The 18,994-nt window shown below is 41.6% G+C and overlaps 1 protein-coding gene across 1 annotated transcript in view; it reads right to left on the minus strand.

Annotated features, from left to right (window-relative positions):
* The window catches only part of pcxb (pyruvate carboxylase b), a 337,084-nt gene that overhangs the window by 26,639 nt on the left and 291,451 nt on the right, over nucleotides 1-18,994 (minus strand). The window contains exons 17-21 of the mRNA XM_085400306.1: nucleotides 16,722-16,962; nucleotides 15,495-15,662; nucleotides 13,820-13,901; nucleotides 3,682-3,839; nucleotides 2,959-3,045 (exon numbers count right to left, since the gene is read on the minus strand). Of these exons, the coding sequence (XP_085256432.1) occupies nucleotides 2,959-3,045; nucleotides 3,682-3,839; nucleotides 13,820-13,901; nucleotides 15,495-15,662; nucleotides 16,722-16,962 (736 nt within the window). The remainder of the gene's footprint in view (nucleotides 1-2,958; nucleotides 3,046-3,681; nucleotides 3,840-13,819; nucleotides 13,902-15,494; nucleotides 15,663-16,721; nucleotides 16,963-18,994) is intronic.

Raw genomic sequence — 18,994 nt, forward strand, 5'->3', positions numbered from 1 at the left:
GAGGCAGGAAGACTAAGAGGGAGAAATAAAGGGATGGACAGATTAACCGAGGGGAGGAGAGACAGAAGCAAACAGAGAAGAGCAGTAGACATCTGCAGCCCCACGGGCAATACAAGGAGGTGGTCCACCTCGAAGTATGAGACCGAGTGTGTTTTGAGATGGGGAGGTGAGTGGATACGTGCTTGTAATTGCAAGAGGAAAGTGACAGGGTAAGGGAAGAAGACAGAGCACACTCACAAATGCATATACAAGCTGTCCTCTTTATACCGACAAGCTCTGAGACAGATATAGCTGAGAGAGAGGAGGAGACTGGAAGTTGATAGCAAAACAAGTTAAAAGCAGGGAAATCGAGGAAGGGAGGCCCTGGTGAGTTTGACAACTTATGCTCAAGCAATATGCAAGTCATTGCCAATTAACCCAGCAGCTTTTGCTGCAATGCATGTTGCGCTGACATTTGCGTAGATAAAAATTAACTTTAGAAATGCTCGTTGCTTTATGTGCATTTTCAGTTCATATCACTGACACAAACACTGGAGCCATCTGTTCGTGTGTGAGGGTTTCTCACTCGAGTCTTCCAACCAGTAACGAGTAGATTTAGAACGAGACAAGAGCCCTTCTTATCTTCCAGACAAGGTTTGTCGGCTCAGTAGTGATACTGTACATATACTATGCACTATGTGACCAGTAGGCTGACAGGAGGGCAAAGGAGACTGACATCAACCAAAACACGCAGCGTACATGATGTGTTGTGGAAAAGGGAAACAAATCTTGTGTCTCTATTCTATAGCTGCTCACCAGTTTCAAGGTCATATCATCAATGGTTCTTTTCAGCTTAGCATTCCCAGCACTACATTTTACCACATGCATGCTTTTAAACCTAATTAAACTGTATGTGATACATACATGAAAACAGAGCACAATCCTAATCCTACTGCAGGTGTCATATTTAGTAGAGTCATTGTAGCTTGGGTCATTAAATAGTCATAGTTCAAATGCTCTGCATGCAAACGAACGGCTGGTCCACGATCATTAACAGATTCAATCTGATCTTTCTGAACTTCATGGTCACTAATGCGAAGGAAAACTAATGAGGTAGTTTTATACCTGTTTATAATTGTAAATCAAGTCTGTGGATTAAGGCAGATTTACAGAACTGGTACAGGATACTCAGCAAGCAACGTAATGATTATATTCAGCTGCACATCTGGAATTAATATTAAGCTATGAAACTGTCAGGCTTATAAGCATTTTATGAAAATCTCCCAGATTCCCGTGTCGAGTTTGATGTTGTCTGGTACTGAGTGAGAGGCCCATGAGCTTAAGTAATGATGCAGTTTTGTAAGTTGAGACATCCAGTACAAATATCTTGATTTCTTAATTCAGAACATGACACCCACTGCAAGAAAACATGAATTAATAGACTCTGTGAAGTAAACAATCCCTTTAATGCAAATCACTTTTATGTAAATGCTTTGAAGACGATTAGACATTTAACTTTGTTTTTTAATCTGAAATAATTAGAGCTGTGTTCTTGATTAAAATGAGGAAAGTATCCCCATTTATCCTTCACTGACGGCACTAAACTTCAAAGATATGGGCTTCGCCGTGGTGCGTGTGGGCATATACTTTAGGTGCACTGCTTACTGCCAGTGCAGTATGTGGTGTGTGTACTCCATGTCTATATCTGACAAGCGCACTCCTTCTCCCTTATCGACAAACCAGCAGTGTGAGAGACACAGCCATTGTCGAGCTAACAGGATACAACGGAGAGCATAGCAGGGCCCGTAGGCACATTAAGCCAACATTGGCTTGTGCAGTGAAGCCCACAGAGTCTTAATTGAATTGATAGAGAGGCATGGGCAGAGGGGTAGGGGATTGATGAGGAAAACATAAAGGGGGAGAGAAAATTAGGGAGAAGGGACCAGAGAGGGAAAATTGAGAGACCTAAAGAAAGAGAGAAGGTGGTGATAAAATAATGGGGAATCCATGGGAGCATGTCTAAGATAAGAAAAAGCAAAATAAAGAGATGGCTGAGAATAAATGCAGAAAGCAGCATGTGGAATGGAGAACAGAAGGAACGTGAGAGGGTGGCTCGATAATGAAAGAAAATGCAAAAGAAAGAACAAAATAATTACAGGGAGAGAAAAAGAAATGTGAAAAACATAGTAATTAATGAAAGATAAACAAGAAGCAGGCAGGAGGTCAGCCTAGGCACAGAATGACAGCGTTCCAGCAGAGCTCCCTGTCCGTGACTACAATTAGTGATGGCTGAAGTTACGTTAAATCCACCTGGTTAATGAGAGGATAAATGAGCCTAATGTAGACTAGCCGGGAAAAGATAAGCAAGTCTAGCAAGGGAAATGACAAAGCTATAAAAAGTTAGGCACACAACAAAATTACTCGGAGGAAAAGGGAGCTGAGGAAAGCCAAATATACTGCTGCACTGAAAGTGAATTCAGACTGCACAGAACAGTGAACGCACCTAACTTAATCTGGGATTGTTTTGCTCAGCCAAGCCAGGAAAGAGGGGCGGCTTGGCAGACTGAGTCAGTGAGAGCCAGGCTGATGAAAGAATATGGAAAACTCATTTCTAATTGTGCTTTCAGCAGGAAATTCACGTGACCCAAGTCAGACATAATATTACAAAGTAAAACATCATTAACGCTGCAAATGTGCCCGACCTTGTGCATTCTACTCATTTCCCCAAACCCATTTATACGGCTCTGTTTAAGAAGATAATGTAAACCAACACAGCTGATGCTCCTAAATCAAGGACTTTCTAATATACTCTTATCTGCCAAGTTAAATTAGGACTTTCTGGCATCAGTTACTGCAGCTGGGTGTTGAGGCCACTATCATCACTGACTCCAAATGCATCTTTGTTGTGCTGGTAAACTAAATTAAAGCTTGCTCATGAAAATAAAGAGCAAGCTGGGACGCTCCGTGTCCATGTCTCACCTTAATAAGGTCTCCAAGTAGTTTGTTGGCCTCTGCGTAGGCCTTCTTCACCTCCTTGAACTTGTTGCCCAGTCCCATACTGTGAGCCTGCAATAGACCAATGAACCGAGTAAGCTTTTCTTTTCATTACAACCAATTTAAGAGAAAAATCAAGGAATGCTGGACAAGCCAGTCCTGCAGCTGAACACTTGGGAAGAATTCTACAGCGACGGTCCTGCGGTTTAAATCACTTTGAAATGATCTCTTAAATTTTTCAGTGTGACTCTAACAGCACAAACGCTGCAGAGTCTTGCTTGTATTTTGGCACAGCATTCACAAACACTGGAATAAGCAGCTTTTACTCAAGTTTCTGAGCTTTGAACTTTAAGCACAACCATGTTAACAACAGTGACTGAAACAGATGATGTTTTATTGAGCTAATAGACACAGAGAACCTGTTTCTCCATTTTAAGTTAACCAGATACAAACCCAGTTACAAAACACTGGGACGCTGTGTAAAATGTAAATGACAACAGAATGCAAGGGCTGAAAATCAGTACTGGATACGCGTGATCTTTGGGACCTCAGGTGTCAGCGCATTAGAAAACAGGCACAGCGTGAACGCAGTTCATCGTACCAGTCGCAAATTTTGGAATTGGATTCGTACAATGCAGTAACCTAATGTTTTTAGCCTCGAAATAATCCACTGACAGGCAAAAACAAAACAGCAGCATTTAACTGTACCTGGAAGTGAAGGTTGGTGTACTGTCCCCCGGGTATCTCATTCTCATACACGTCGGCATTGCCAGATTTCATGGTGGCAGTGCAATCAAACGGAGCATACAAGCCTCTGGCTACTTCCCAGTATTCACTGTAGTCAAACACCTTCTCCAGAGCGATGCCTGCAAAACAGGACAATAAACTGACATCAAATCTGTGCTCAGTGCACACAGTTATGTGACTTGAACTGAAAATTACTTTACACTTAAATGTCACATGGGGCAAAAACAAAAGCAAAGATATTTTGATGTTTGAGGTCTTTTAATATAGAAAACTAAAGCATGTCACTAGAGATAGAGACCCTGAGCAGAAATTTGAGTTTGTAATCTTAGGGGTTACTTACACTCGCCTGCCCCGTCTAAACCTGTTAAACTATATGTTAATGCAAATATCTAATCAGCAGATCACAAGGCAGCACTTAAATGCACTCAGACCAAAGTGTCAAAGTTCAAACGGAGCATCAGAATGGCAACAAGGTGAGTTCAGCGACTTTGAATGTGCTATGGTTGTTGGTGTCAGACTGATGTGAGCATTTCACAAACTGGATTTCTACTGAAATTTTGTCAAACTATCACCTTTTTCTAGGGTTTACACAGAACTGTCTGGAAAAAAAGCAAATATCCGGCAAGCAGCAGTTCTCTGGGTGAAAATGTTTTGTTGATGGCAGAGGTCAGGAGAAGGGCCAGACTGCTTTGAGCTGATAGGAAGGAAACAAACTCAAATAACCACTTGTTATAACCGAGGTATGTAGAAGGGCATCTCCGAGTGCACAACATGTTGAACCTCAAAGCAGATGGGCTACGGCAACAGAAACTTGTATCAGCTCAGTATAGGAAACAGAGGCTACAATTCTCAGCAGAGTCACCAAACAGAAGATATGAAAAGCAATGGATGATCTTTTTAAATGCCACAGCCTACCCGAGCATTGCTACTGACCATCTCCTGATGACTCCTTTTAGCAGGATACGGTGGATTGTCACAATACTCTCAAATAGCCTCCAGAGTCATAGATCTCAGAGCACCTTTAAGAGCCTGCCATTTATCTGAATTAGTCATATTGACAACATGCGCACTGTGCCAACTAGTCAATTGTGGGCTTATGATGCTGATGCTAATGCAAAAAAAATAAGCAGCATGTTAAACTGAGCAGTGTGCTAAACTGTTGTTAACACACACCAATCAGGTATGTTTGAATACATCTCCAATGACACCACAGTGTGCCGATTCCTACTCTCAGCTGTCTGCATCACATACAGCAGAGTACCATCAAATAGAGAACATCGTGTGAAGAGGAGATGTGCCTGCTTGGTAGGTTTCTATGTAGTCTCTTTCCCTCCTCTATCAATAACACAGTATCAGCCTGTAGTTTTTATAATGTACTTTCAACAAACTAGTCTGCAGCACAAGCAGCAGCTCATGTCTTCTGGAAGGTGTATTACAGGATAATATCTAGTTTACCTATTGTGTAAATTGTACTCTGAGCCTGTAAGCATGCTGGAAAAGTCACTCTGTATTTTAATCTAGTCTTTGCTACATCAAAGCTGCTTGTTAAATCCCTCGGATATTTTGAGATCTTTAAAAAAAAAACTAAAACAGCATTTGTTGCTGCCACTTAAGGTGTGTTAAAGCAGCTTACCTTGCAACTGCTTTAATACCATGACAGAAATGGCAGTACACTGAGCTTTTGGCTAATGATGACAAAAATCAGCCATATTAACGAGCCAAACTTATTACTTCAATAACAAAGACAAGCTTGTACTTTTTAGATTGAAGGAGTACATACTCCAAAGTGTTTGCGTGCCTCCACTGATCTTGGCGGGTAAATGGAGCTACTGTGAAATTAATGTGATATTAATGTGCATGTTGTTGCTCCTCAAATTCAACCGTCTGCCAAGTCAGGCAGTAATTGGGTCCATTTTCTTCTCTGTTTGTGAACACTTATTTTTAATCTTTCATTTATGCTTCCGTTGTGAAATTATAGTTTGGATTAATACAGTGTGGGGACATGTTCGGCAGCTGAGTCTGATTCAAAGGTCACCGTGGGCGAATCTTTAGCTCCTCCCTAAAATCAGCTGCAGCTGAGCCGCCACACTCAACTTTATATGTGTGGGGGCTTTTAGCTGATGGACAAAGAGACATTTGCAACTTTAAACCACCTAATTTTAAGTCCACCGATTTAAAACGGTGGATACATCAAAGAGGAATGCCCTGTAACCATGGTAATTCAATCACTTCCTGTCAGTGTGAGATCTGGGCGTGAGAAGAGAGGGGGTCCCTGAGCTCTTAGCTTTTTGGAACCGGAGGTCATGGGTAAGGGCTATGACCCCAAAACATAACCTCCTTTATCATAACTTCTGACATGAATGTAACCACAATGCACATAATTAACATCATGTTTTATTAAATAAGACTCAGTGAGCAAACTCAGCTAACACTGATTTAACTGGTTTAGTATTTAACCAACAGTAGAATTGTAATCTCAGCTAACCTAAAGTCTGGTAGGCCACAGTTAATGCATGTGTTAGCCTATCTGCTCTTTTTCCAAGTCTTAATTGCAATTATGCTAAATGGCACATTTCTCACTTCTGTCACACTGCAGGGGATTAACAGACTGTGACCGCCAAAGAATGATGTTTGACTACTAAGGCTTTGACCTAATCAACTCAAATAGTGATTGAAAACGATTTTTTAAACTGGTTTGAATTAATTCCCAAACACGGTGTGACACTTGATATTGTTTAAAAATAAACAAATGATATGTGACTGAGTTATAAGCTGAAATAAGGAGATAATGAAAGGTCAAAACATCATCTTACAAGCTAACATTTCATTTAAAGTGTCAGCAAGTGGACAGGTTTACACACGCCGAATCCGAGTCTCAGTGGAATTTGGGGGGATGAAGATAATCTGCAGTAAGAGTTGAACAATGACACCGTTTGTTGCAAAACATTTAAAGAACTAAGAACATCTTAGTGGCGTCATATTCAACGAGAATGAACCATTCAATATAAGAGAATCTTGTGTGTCATTTCTACAGTTCTTGAAAACATCTTCAACAACTCTGGAGATGTTTTGAAGATCTTCTACACGTCTTTGTCTCACTCTCACACACCCCCCTCTCTCACCCCGCTGCCATAAACCTGCATTTACTTTACTGAAGAAAACGCTAATTTTCCTATAAAAGCGGTTAATTTGGCATCTGTAACCATTTGCTTGCCTAAAAGGTATGAAAACGGGACCCTTTTAAAAGTATGCACATGACTGTTATTGTTAGACAGCTTCAGGATAACGAGACCACCCATGGCCCAGTCCTTGATGGTTTTAATAAATGGTGTGATGAGTCCCGTCTTTAATTAAACATATCCAAAACAAAACATATCATCAGCAACTTTAAAAAAATTTACTCATGCACAAGAGGTCATGTCCATTAAGTGAAAGACTGCGGAAGGTGTTCAGTCTTATAATCTTGGAATAAGATAAACCGAAGCTGTGTGCAAAAAAAGGACAACGGTCTGCCATATCTGAGGAAACTCATTTCCACATTGACAAAACTATGATGATTTGATTGCTCTTCTGTTGTCCCTCTATATTTATTTGTAAGGAACAGGAGCTCACAAATTATTAAATGGTCTAACAAGGCCGACTGGCGAGCCACAGCTGAACACATGACACATTGCATGACACATTATTCAGTCAGTAAGTAACACAATGACTGAATTACACTATGTCACTGGCCTTTCAGTTTCTTTGGTCAACACTGTGGTTTATTCTAAACAGAATTAAACTAATAATAGAAAAAAAAAGATATTTCTGAAAGGATTCAGGGTGTCAAGTCCAACAACGGTGCAAAACCCCTGGTCCGGACGGGATTCCCGGCCGCGTCCTCAGGTCATGCGCGGCTCAGCTGGCTGGAGTGTTCACGCACATCTTCAACCTTTCCCTCTCTCTGTCTGTAGTCCCAGCCTGCTTCAAAATGGCCACCGTCGTCCCTGTACCCAAATCCTCCACCATCTCCTCATTGAACGACTGGCGACCTGTAGCCCTGACCCCCATCGTAAGCAAATGCTTCGAGAAGCTGGTCAGGGACTTCATCTGCTCTGCACTACCCGACTCACTGGACCCTCTACAGTTTGCATACCGCCACAACAGGTCCACTGATGATGCCATAGCCCTGACACTACATACTGCCCTGTCACACCTGGAGAAGAGAGACACGTATGTGAGGATGCTGTTTGTAGATTACAGCTCAGCATTCAATACCATCGTTCCCTTGAAGCTGGACAGGAAACTGCAGGATCTAGGACTGAGCAGCTCCCTCTGCAGCTGGATCCTTAGCTTCCTGTCTGACAGACGCCAGGTGGTCAGACTGGGCAGCATCACCTCATCCCCCATCACACTGAACACTGGTGCTCCACAGGGGTGTGTACTGAGCCCTCTCCTGTACTCACTCTACACCTACGACTGCACAGCCACTAACAACTCCAACATCATTGTGAAGTTTGCGGACGACACTACAGTGGTGGGTCTTATCACCAACAGTGATGAGACGGCTTACAGGGAGGAGGTCAGCGCCCTGACCCACTGGTGTCAAGACAACCATCTCACCCTCAACGTCGCAAAGACAAAGGAGTTGATAGTGGACTTCCGGAGGTGCAGAGAAGTACACACCCCCATCACCATCAACGGCGCTGCTGTGGAGAGAGTGAGCAGCTTCCGGTTCCTTGGTGTACATCTGGCTGAGGATCATACGTGGTCAGTACACACAAACAAAACAGTGAAGAAGGCGCAGCAGCGCCTCTTCTTTCTCAGGAGACTGAAAAGATTCGGCATGAGCCCCCGCATCCTCAGGACCTTCTATCACTGTGCCATTGAGAGCATCCTCACTGGATGCATCACCACCTGGTATGGCAACAGCACCGCCTACAACTGCAAAGCTCTCCAGCGAGTAGTGCGGTGCTCTGAACGGATAATTGGAGGTGAGCTTCCCTCCCTCCAAGACATCTACAGGAAGCGGTGCCTGAGGAAAGCGGGGAGGATCATCAAGGACTCCAGTCACCCCAGCCATAAACTGTTCAGACTGCTTCCATCAGGAAGGAGGTTCTGCAGCATCCGGTCCCGAACCAGCAGACTGAGAGACAGCTTCTTCCACCAGGCCATCAGACTGCTGAACACTTCATAGACACCTCAGCTTCACTACTGGAACTTCAACATTATGCACTCCACACTGTATATAAATGCCACTTGTTTTGCACATATTCAACTCTGTATATTTTATATATTTTATTATTATTATTATTTATTTTATTTTTTTTACTATTTAATTTGTAAAAATGTGTATACACACACACACACACACACACACACACACACACACACACACACACACGTAGGAAAATATTTAGTATACACATCCAGAAATGCATACACTATTATATATTGTACATATATTTATTAGTTTCAGGTTGGCCATTCTTGTATTTTGCTCGTTTGTGTTGTTGTGTTTGCACATCTCTGTTGCTTGTGGGGCTCGCACACAAGAATTTCACTCGCATGTGCTGTGCCAGTGTGCCTGCACATGTGATGTGACAATAAAAGTGATTTGATTTGATTTGAAACACACTTCAACCAGACCGGTGTGATAAAACAATTGATCACGACTGACTTGCTCCCTCTCTTATATCATATTATTCTTTTGTTATCTTAGCTCCTACTTCGCACTCTCTCGCTTTTACTGTTAATACTTTAGCCAGCTTGCCTTCTTCCCATAGTAATACCATTTTTCTTCAACTACTTTAAAGCATTTTATTCACACAATTGACTTTATTTGGACTTACCAGGTTTAAGTTAATCAAGATTTCTTCATCTAGTTTAATTTTTGCTTAATGCGGCACCTAAATCTTTTGTGTATTTTGGAATAAGTTACATTTCTGAAGCCTGGTGTAGTTCAAATAAAACAATTCAGAGTCTAAATCAACAGCAGCAGCAGCTGCTTCCTGCTGTGTGCCAACATCATCTGGCTCTGTCCTGCAGAACCTGCTCAGTCGACTCCAGCCAGACTGTCTAAAAGACCCCTACAAATTGAAATCTGCAGATGTGCTTCATTCCCAGTAAAAGTCCCAATGATGACTGCCCAACCTGGAGAGAGGTGCTCTAACTCAAGCCAGCCTGCGACTTCAATAGCAAGCAAACAACCAGCTTCAGCTGCCGTATGATCAAACTAATGCCCCTGGTACTCTAAAGACAATTAAGGAAAAAAAATGGTCTGAAAGTCTAAATGACTTTGAATTAGTCTGAAATAATAAAGATTCAATCTAAGATTAACTTTGCAATTAATTTTATTCAATAGTAAACTGAGAATCAGACACAAATCTTCATCTGCTCACCCCTTGCTCCTTTTGTACACAGATCCTTGTAAATAAATCCGACACACACGCAACCGTATGACGATAAATCTATAATTAGAACACAAAGGATGATAGGACAAGCTTTTTCCATAATTGAATAGTGTGGATTCGTTTGCTTCACTTGTTCCCCCCTTTTAGGCACCCATGGGAACACACATGTCCATAGATCACTCACACAGATGGCTGCTTGGTAGTGACGAACTGCCATCAATATTCAGCTCATTAGCAGCACAAAATCACTAACAGAGGATACAAACAGACAGACGCATACTTCTGCTTTCATTAATCTATACACACGTTTTGTAGACTGACACACATATACAGTTGTAGCACGCACACACCAGAGGCTGATGAGACGAAGACACAATAACATCGTGGGAGAAAAAACCCAAATACAAGGGTAGATGTAACAGGTTGGATACATTTAATGCCTCTGCTCAAACGTTTGTCTGGGTTCAGCTGTGAGTGTGTAGGGTTTGACCGTCTACACAGTTAACGTATAACCTCTGAGCAGAGCGTCTGCCATTTGTTACTAAATATTTTATCAATTAAATCCAAGCATGATGCACAAGAGAAGGCAGTAAATGCAGTGTCAAATAAACATGAGGACTATTTTAATATGTGTCATCATTCAGCTGCATAACTATGTGTGAATATGTATGACTTTTAAAACGCATGGGTATGTACGCACGTCGCGGCTTACTGCATAAACAAAGAGACAGCATGAAGACAAACAAATTAACCACAGAGCCAATGCTTTGCCATTTCTCTGGGAGAAGGAGATACCAAGAGAGATTTTGAGGGAGACGAAGGGAAAGGACAAGCAGAGGGGGAGTTGGAGGCATGGAAAGTGCAGTTAATTGGTTTGTCGCAGATTGAGAAAGAAGGAAGAGGAGGATGACGAGGGAAGACAATGTAAAAGCAGGGGGAGTAATAGGAAAAGGCATAAGAGCAGAGAGAGGGTGGGAGATCGAATAGGCAGCGCACACTACACTGCACTGATTATTGCTTTGAAAGAGAGATGGAAGAAAGCTGGGAGAGAAGCAGTAAACGGACTAGGGTCAGTGAGGTATGGAAGTGTCAGACAGTGCTTTTCTTGATTACAAATGTAGTAAGATGGGCAAACAGAGAGGGAAAGGGAGAGAGGCACAAATCACGCGGTGATGAAAAGAAGACACGAGGCCAAGATGACAGGTATAAAAGAAGCTGGATGTGAGAGGGAGCTGTATGCATAATGCATTTACCAGGGTCACCCCAGGATACAGGATAGAGCACAAGTATGCACAAATGTGTGTGAGACAGTCTGCAAATTGAAATTCCATGAATAACCTGAGAGACTTGAAAAATTCTGGCTTTTGAGTAATGACCTTGTCTTTCTGTTCCCATTTTTTTGGTACTTTATGCTCACAAATTGATATTGTGTCATTAAACCGGACTGCAACAAAATTTCTTTCACTGAAACATTTATGTCGTGCTCTACAATGTTTCCTACTCGAGTCCAAGAACCTGTTGCATCCAGCTGTGGGTTAAATGAGTACTAAGTGAGCAGCCACGATGCAAACAGATTTTCCTTCATGGCTCAAGCCACACATTATGCTGCGAACACAGCACGTCCAAATGGCTCTGCTACTACGTTGCTTTATGAACAAAAATCACTTCCTCTTCTATGAAAGGGTTTTAAATGTGAGTGATCATTGCATTTTGCTGCAGAAACAATAAGCCAAGCAAAGCAGCTCATTCACTTTGAAGGACTCCTTCAGGTACAAACACCACCAACACCATCATTTTCTGAAACCACTGCAGCTGCACTGTAATTACGCTTAAGACGTTTTTTAGTCTCTCAAAAGTGGAAATGACTTGTGCTTTAACCCAGCCTAATGTGCCCAGCACTACAGAAGTACTGTGATGTGATATCACCACGATATACAAATTTAGTTTTTGATGTTTCTCTAATGGTTAATCCACCAGAATGTGCAAGTTCGTTAACTGAAATTATATTTTTATGGCTGAAATTATTATAATTATTGTTTTCTATCAGTTTTCAAAATGTGTTACAAATTTCTAAAATGGAAAAAATGGAAAAAGCACATTACTACTTCTGATTAAGATGCCAAGTGACAGTCATTTACTTGCATTTCTCAATAGAAAAATAAGAAAAATGTGTTTTAGTAAATGTTATGCTTGATTAAGGTCCAGCGTGCCGACTCAAGTTTGGGTGTAAAAATGTGAACCAAGCCTGTTATTGCCCTAATAAATAATATGTTTTTAAGTTTTAAACTATTTTTCTATATTTATGCTTTCATGGTTTTATGATATGGTCTAATACATTTTCTAAACTAACAGTTTAAGGTGGGATTTTTCTCATGTACGGGTTAATTACTTTAAATGTTAAGCACTGATGTAACCATGTAAAACAAACTAAGGCTTGCTAGATTCTGCATCAGTTTAACAAAAAGTGATTTTATTCACGACAGGAACTGCAGAACCCTCTTCAGACCACGTCTGAGAATACACCAATAAATATGCAAAGCAGGGATGCACATGTGTGTATCACCACAGACTGAGGAGTCTGTGCTTGAGGATAACTGCAATGGGGCTACATAAGAGTCTATGCCAAGCGATCAATGATAAAACTAAGGACAATCACCACACGGCAAAAAACAAGCGATAGAAAATAGTGTGTCACAGAATATCAGGGCGACTACGCCAGTCTATTTAAAACATAATCGCCAATAATTTACCCTACAGTGCCAAACTTCTTATGTTAAGGACAGCTGACAGTGTGCAGTATGAATATCATGTAAACAAAATTAGCTGGGCATTTTAAGGTTCTGAGTAATGGAAATGAGCTATCACATCTGGTTAGCAGAGCTGAGTCAGTATTCCCAACAGCATTACTCCACATAACTGAGCAGCAAACTCCACATCACTTTTAATTCCTTTAACCCGATTCGTTTCCCTTCAATTTTTAAACAGAAGTTTTACGACTGAGTGCGCTAACACATCTTTTCTGCTGCCCTCGCTGTGGGAGGTCACCGAGCCCAGTCGCTGATCAGAGGTGTGGGAGAATATAACATAATGCACAATACAAAGGCCAACAACAAGATATCTGGTACGATGCTGTTTGGGAAAGCAAATCAGTCACTAAGTGTGACATTAAGACATTTTCAGAGAACCTTAAACCCTTGAAACGCTCCAAGGATGCTCCTGATGTGCTTGTGCTGCACATCAGGTTTCAACTTTTAGCAAACTTATGAAATACGACCACCTTAATAATGGCTACTGCTGATATTGTTTATGAAACCATGTGAACCATTTATCTTATGGATCAGAGGAGGAGTTTTTTATTGACCACAGTGGTTTCCTTCTATTTGCTGTCTCCTTTTCTTTACATCGCCCTCTAACAATCGACTGTGTACTGTACATTATCACTGAGCAGAACACACAGGTCTGCCTGACTTTGACTCATGCATCGATTTGTTGATCAATGCCTTTCCTCCTCTGAAGCAGGACACTCAAAAATGTATTCTGAGCTTGATCTCATTAACAATTCCAAGCTGCAGGTGTAGTTTTAAACATTTAGTTACTCATCGCAATACTTACTAGTGCTCCTTTGGCCAAAAATAATTGTAATTCTTTATATGACTTTATTTTTTTTTAAACAACTGACCTGAGAGGCTAATGAGTGTGTGACATACCAGTGTCAAGCTTGGTCCCCTTGGTGCAGGCAACCATGGCTCCCATGCTGGGCTGGGAGGTCATCCCAGCCATGGAGTCAACCTAGAGAGAAACAATCAATATGAATACTGTTTGACCGAAAACCTAATTCATGACCTTTGTAGATCGCCTGTACATGTAGTCCTTCCCAAAGTCTTCAGCTAATTACACTGACCAGGCAGCGTTATGGCCACCTGACCAATATTGTATTGACCCCAGTTTTGCTGCCAAAACAGCCCTGAGCTGTTGAGGCACAGACTCCACTGGACCTCTGAAGGTGTGCTGTGGTCGTGTAAGCTGTCAAGCCTCTATGGATTGGACTAGTTTGTCCAGCACATCCCACAGATGCTCGACTGGACTGAGATCTTGAGAATTTGGAGGCCAAGTCAACGCCTCAAACTCTGTTGTACTCCTCAAACTGTTGCCGAACCATTTTTTGCTTTGCAGCAGTGCACATTAGCCTCAGCCATCAGGGTGTACATGCCTACAGCAACACTTAGCTAGGTTGCATGTATCAAAGTAAGATCCATAATGAATGGCTGGACCAAAAGTTTTCCATGTGAATATTGCCTGAAGCATCACACTGCCAGCTTGACTTCTTCCCATAGTCTATCCTGGTGTCAGGTGTTCCCCATGTAAGTGACACAAGCACCGGGTCCATCCATGTGATGTAAAAGAAAACGCGAGTCATTAAACCAAACCGTTTCATTGCTCCATGGTACAGTACTGATGCTCCTCTGCTCATGTTGTATTCTACATTTCTATCAGAACCAACATTAACTTCTTCAGCACTTTGAGCTCATCTGTTGGATCGAACCACATGGGCCAATCCCCACGTGCATCACTAAGCCTTGACCGCCCGTCACCACAGTTGCTTCCTTTCTGATAGATACTAACAACTGCAGACCGGGACCATCCCACAAGAGCTGCAGTTTTGGAGATGCTCTGACCGAGTCAACACCCAGTCTAGCCATCACACTTCAGTCCTTGTCAAACTCAATCAACTCCTTATGCTTGTCCATTTTTTATGCTTCTAACATCAACTTAGAGGAAAAAATGTTCACTTGTTCTGTAATATATTCCATCCACCTACAGTGGCCGTAATGAAGAGATAATCAGATTTATTCACTTCCCCTATCAGTGGTCAAAACGTTATGCCTGATGAAAGCACAAAGAAAAAGTAATTTTAGCACACTTTATTGCAATTGACAGATAAACCAATGAATACAAATGCTGAGTGGGCGTTTAACCGATCCATGGTGGGCAATCAGTTGTTGCATACGGTGTTACAAAGAACTGAACAGCACAAACAGCAAATAGTAGCCAATTGTTATAATGAATCTGCCCATGCTGGCAGCATGCGTCAGTGATCGCAGTAAGGAAAATGATCCTGGCTTCAGCAACAGTTCAATCTTAATTTCAGTGACATTTCACAATGCAAACTGCAGGAACTGGTAGAAAATTAATGTTTGTTCATGTTGTGAGGATAACTGGCGTGTAGACTGAAATAATTATTTTCTCATTATTTGTCGAATAGCAGTTAGCACTCGCCATATGGCAAGCATCCTATAATGACCCTGATATCAATTTTAAATCAAAGTTATGGAGAAGTCCCACTTTATTAAGTCTCATAGAAGAAACATGTTAAATACGTACCGCCACATCAACTACATCAGCACCAGCTTCAGCGCAGGCCAGCATGGCAGCAACACCAGCTCCAGCTGTGTCGTGCGTGTGCACATGGATGGGTACGTCTGGGAAGCGGTCCCTCAGAGCGCTGATCAGAAGCTTACTGGCTTCTGGCTTCAGCAGGCCGGCCATATCCTGGTGGGAGATGGAGGGGAGAAAGGTTATAGGTCTGAGGAATACATGCAACGCACTCATTAGCACAACAGAACGAAGAGTCACATTTTCTACACTCATTATGAAGTGTAAATTATAACTGATATTAATACAAATCGCAGGCAGAGCTTAGATGTTTAGTTGTGCTCCCTTTGATGATCATTGCACTTCAAGAAATTATTATATATGCCGGTTTCCTCCTTTAAAAGTTAACCTCATTAGCTCTGCCAGCTTTTTATGAGATTGTCACAGCTGCGTGTGATGGTGCACACTGTGGCAGAGTGCGAGTTTATCATTTCACGTTTAAAAATATTCGGTCATGCCTGAATGAAGAAATTAATTCATTGTGAGCATTATCAGTCTATTCATTTAGATAAGAAGCTCAAATATACAAGTTAATTTAATTGAAGCAAGCTGAAAACCTTCAGCTGCGTTCAACAGTTCACTTGTGAGAGTAACTCAATGTGTCACTTTAAATCCATGTGCGAGGTGTGTATGCCGTGGACACTGGTTATTGATGGCTGGATATTAAACATTAATTTCCATACTAATGGCACCAAATGTAACAGCATCAGAAAAAGATCAGTACTGTAGATGCAGAATATTACAGTTTGCTCACATGATGAAATATTGGTCAGTTTTCAAGTTCTCGAATTAGTCAAGCCAAAGGAGCTTTACCATCAACACAAAAGATATTTGCATTCAAGTGCTAGTTGAACTGTACACCACCCATGTTATACAGCTAGACAAGGTTTAGTTTGTAGTTTAAGCTCCAATCATGATGTACAGAACTTACACATACAACTGCTGGTGTAAGAAGAGAGCATGTGTGCATCTGAAGATGAAAGCCTTCATAAAAGCTCTTCACCTGATACTATTTATGTTATTTATGTCTGGAAGCAAACTGGCAAGGATTTCCACACAGGAGCAAAGCAAGTGCCAAAAACTTTAGATTTTCAGAGGGAAGGAAAAGATGGCCTGTGCAGCTGCCAAAGTTGAGTAGCACTAAACCGCTCCCAGGTCTTTTTTTTATTTACTTACCTTGATAGATAGGATGTGAGTTCCAGCTTTGACAAGCTCATCTGCCAGTTTGACATAGTATTCCAGAGAGTACTTCTGCCTCATTGGGTCAGACACGTCACCTGTGTAGGAGATGGCAGCTTCAACTACGCCACCTGCTGCTCCAGCAGCCTCCATACCCAGCACCATGTTAGGCAGGTAGTTCAGAGAATCGAAGACACGGAAGATGTCCATGCCGTTCTCCTTGGCCACCTCGCAGAACCTTATGGTGGGAGCGGGAGAGGCGATCGTGTTAGTCGACCCACACAAACTGTAGTGTTTTTAAATGTTAATTGTAATCAGGTCATGGATGCTGTCAGGACTGCCTGTACACGGTGAGATTATCACACAGTCTCACTCACACATACATAATGAGTTCGTCTTCATGCACAGTGTACTCCAGATAATGGTGCACATCCGGGTAGGGATAAGCGGTTTATATCCGTCTCCATATCGGCACTCATAAATATTGCTGTACCTGAGTAAATACAATATTCCCACTATTTTCATGAAAAGTACGCTTACACAGCCCACAGGAGCTCACAATGACTGGAGAAAAATGTATAGCAGCCTCATTATCCGAGCTGCTAGTGGTAAATCCCTCCTATTATTGCCTTGGCCTCGGTATCTTAATCAGGTTTTTCATAAACGGGGTGAGTACGTACTGTAGCTGTGCTACTGTGAATGCAGTATTTACACAGACTGAGAGCTTTTATTTTGGCAAATAAACAAATACGCATTGTGTGTTCATTTGTGCCACAAGAGGATTAGCTGTCAAACGTCTGTGTCCAGTCTTTATTTAGAAATACAGTACAATGTATACAAGCGCTGTCTAGTCTATGCTATCTGGCGCCAAATGGAAAAAAACACTGCATTGCCCTAGATATCCAACTCAGAGCTGAAGTGATCATCATTCATGCAATGCAGGAGGATAAGTTTTGTTGTTAAGAAGTTCATAAAGTCCTAATCTAGTAAGCAATCATATGACCCCTTCATTTCTTTAGGCCGCAAACATTTCACATCCCTCTCCCTCCAAAGTGTACTATGACCCTGTAAAAGAATTTAAATCAATTAAATAGAACGGAATTACTCTTTTGATTTGATTTAGCTAATGAAGACGCTTAGGTCACTTGGCTGTTAGCCGCTGCACTGAAAACATTGCGGGTGAGGGAGTGAGCGTGTAAGCGGGATGGAAAGGGAGCCGGGCAAACAGATCAAAGTCATTAATCACAATGATGTGCAAATTTTCGATGGCACTCTCCCTATGGGACGCAGACTGAAGAGGGAGACGAGGACCAGGAGGAACAGAAAGAAAGGGGGAGTTAAAAGGAAGGTAACAAGTGTATTATGCAGGGAGACGAATGGAAGCATAAAAATGGGAGTTATGAGTGGGGATAAATGATTGGTGTATGGAAAGGAGGGTTAGAGTAGACGTGTAAGGATAGGGTAGTTGTGTGATCCAGGCTCTAATATTTGTGTATGCACTGCAGGTGTGTAAGCTTGTATATATATTACTCATGCACATCAACAAAGTAAGCTTGTCAATCCATCTGGAAAAGAACTGCAGGCGTGTCGGTGCATGTGTGGAGGTAGTGCAATATTCATGGCCCTAAGTGCATTACTAATATACAGCTGTATCAATGATGTGTACCTCGGTAAGCATGCCGAGAGACAACAGGAACACATCAACCAACTGACCTGATTAAATGTGAGTAAATTGTGCGGTTTGTGGCTAGCCACCGTACGGTGCATCTAATTAGATATATCGAGAGGAGAAGCAACTGTGCTGGAAGGCTAGGTTGGACATGTCCAGCTTTTATTTTGTAGGCGCACTACTGCTGGGTAGATGCTATAACATAATTATTACAAACACAAGTAGCTATAAAACATCCCTAATGTCATTAACTTGAGCTTCAAGAAGCTAACTGCTGAAAAGGTTGGAAAACAGCATGAAATATGAAGCTCGTCTCATAAAGCTGTCAGAAACAGTGTCATCGTATGTTGATTAATTTTTATCGATATGGGAAATCTAAATTATATATGACACTTAGGCAACTGTTCTTAAAAATTTAAAAAGCCAATGTGGTGTAAGAGTGCTGTGCAAATTTTATATGAGCATTGGGGAGTATATTCACTTTTCAGAGGTGGAAAAGAGTGGAAAAGGCTGTGCAAGTGTACAAAACAAAATCTACAAAGATGATTCTGTAACAAAAGGATGTAACCAAAACTCACAAAAGGTTTACAGAAAACACATT

Source organism: Rhamphochromis longiceps, linkage group LG3, assembly GCF_057381845.1.
Source record: "Rhamphochromis longiceps isolate RC_006_pf linkage group LG3, R_longiceps_female_GT1.1, whole genome shotgun sequence".
In the NCBI taxonomy this organism is placed as follows: domain Eukaryota; kingdom Metazoa; phylum Chordata; class Actinopteri; order Cichliformes; family Cichlidae; genus Rhamphochromis; species Rhamphochromis longiceps.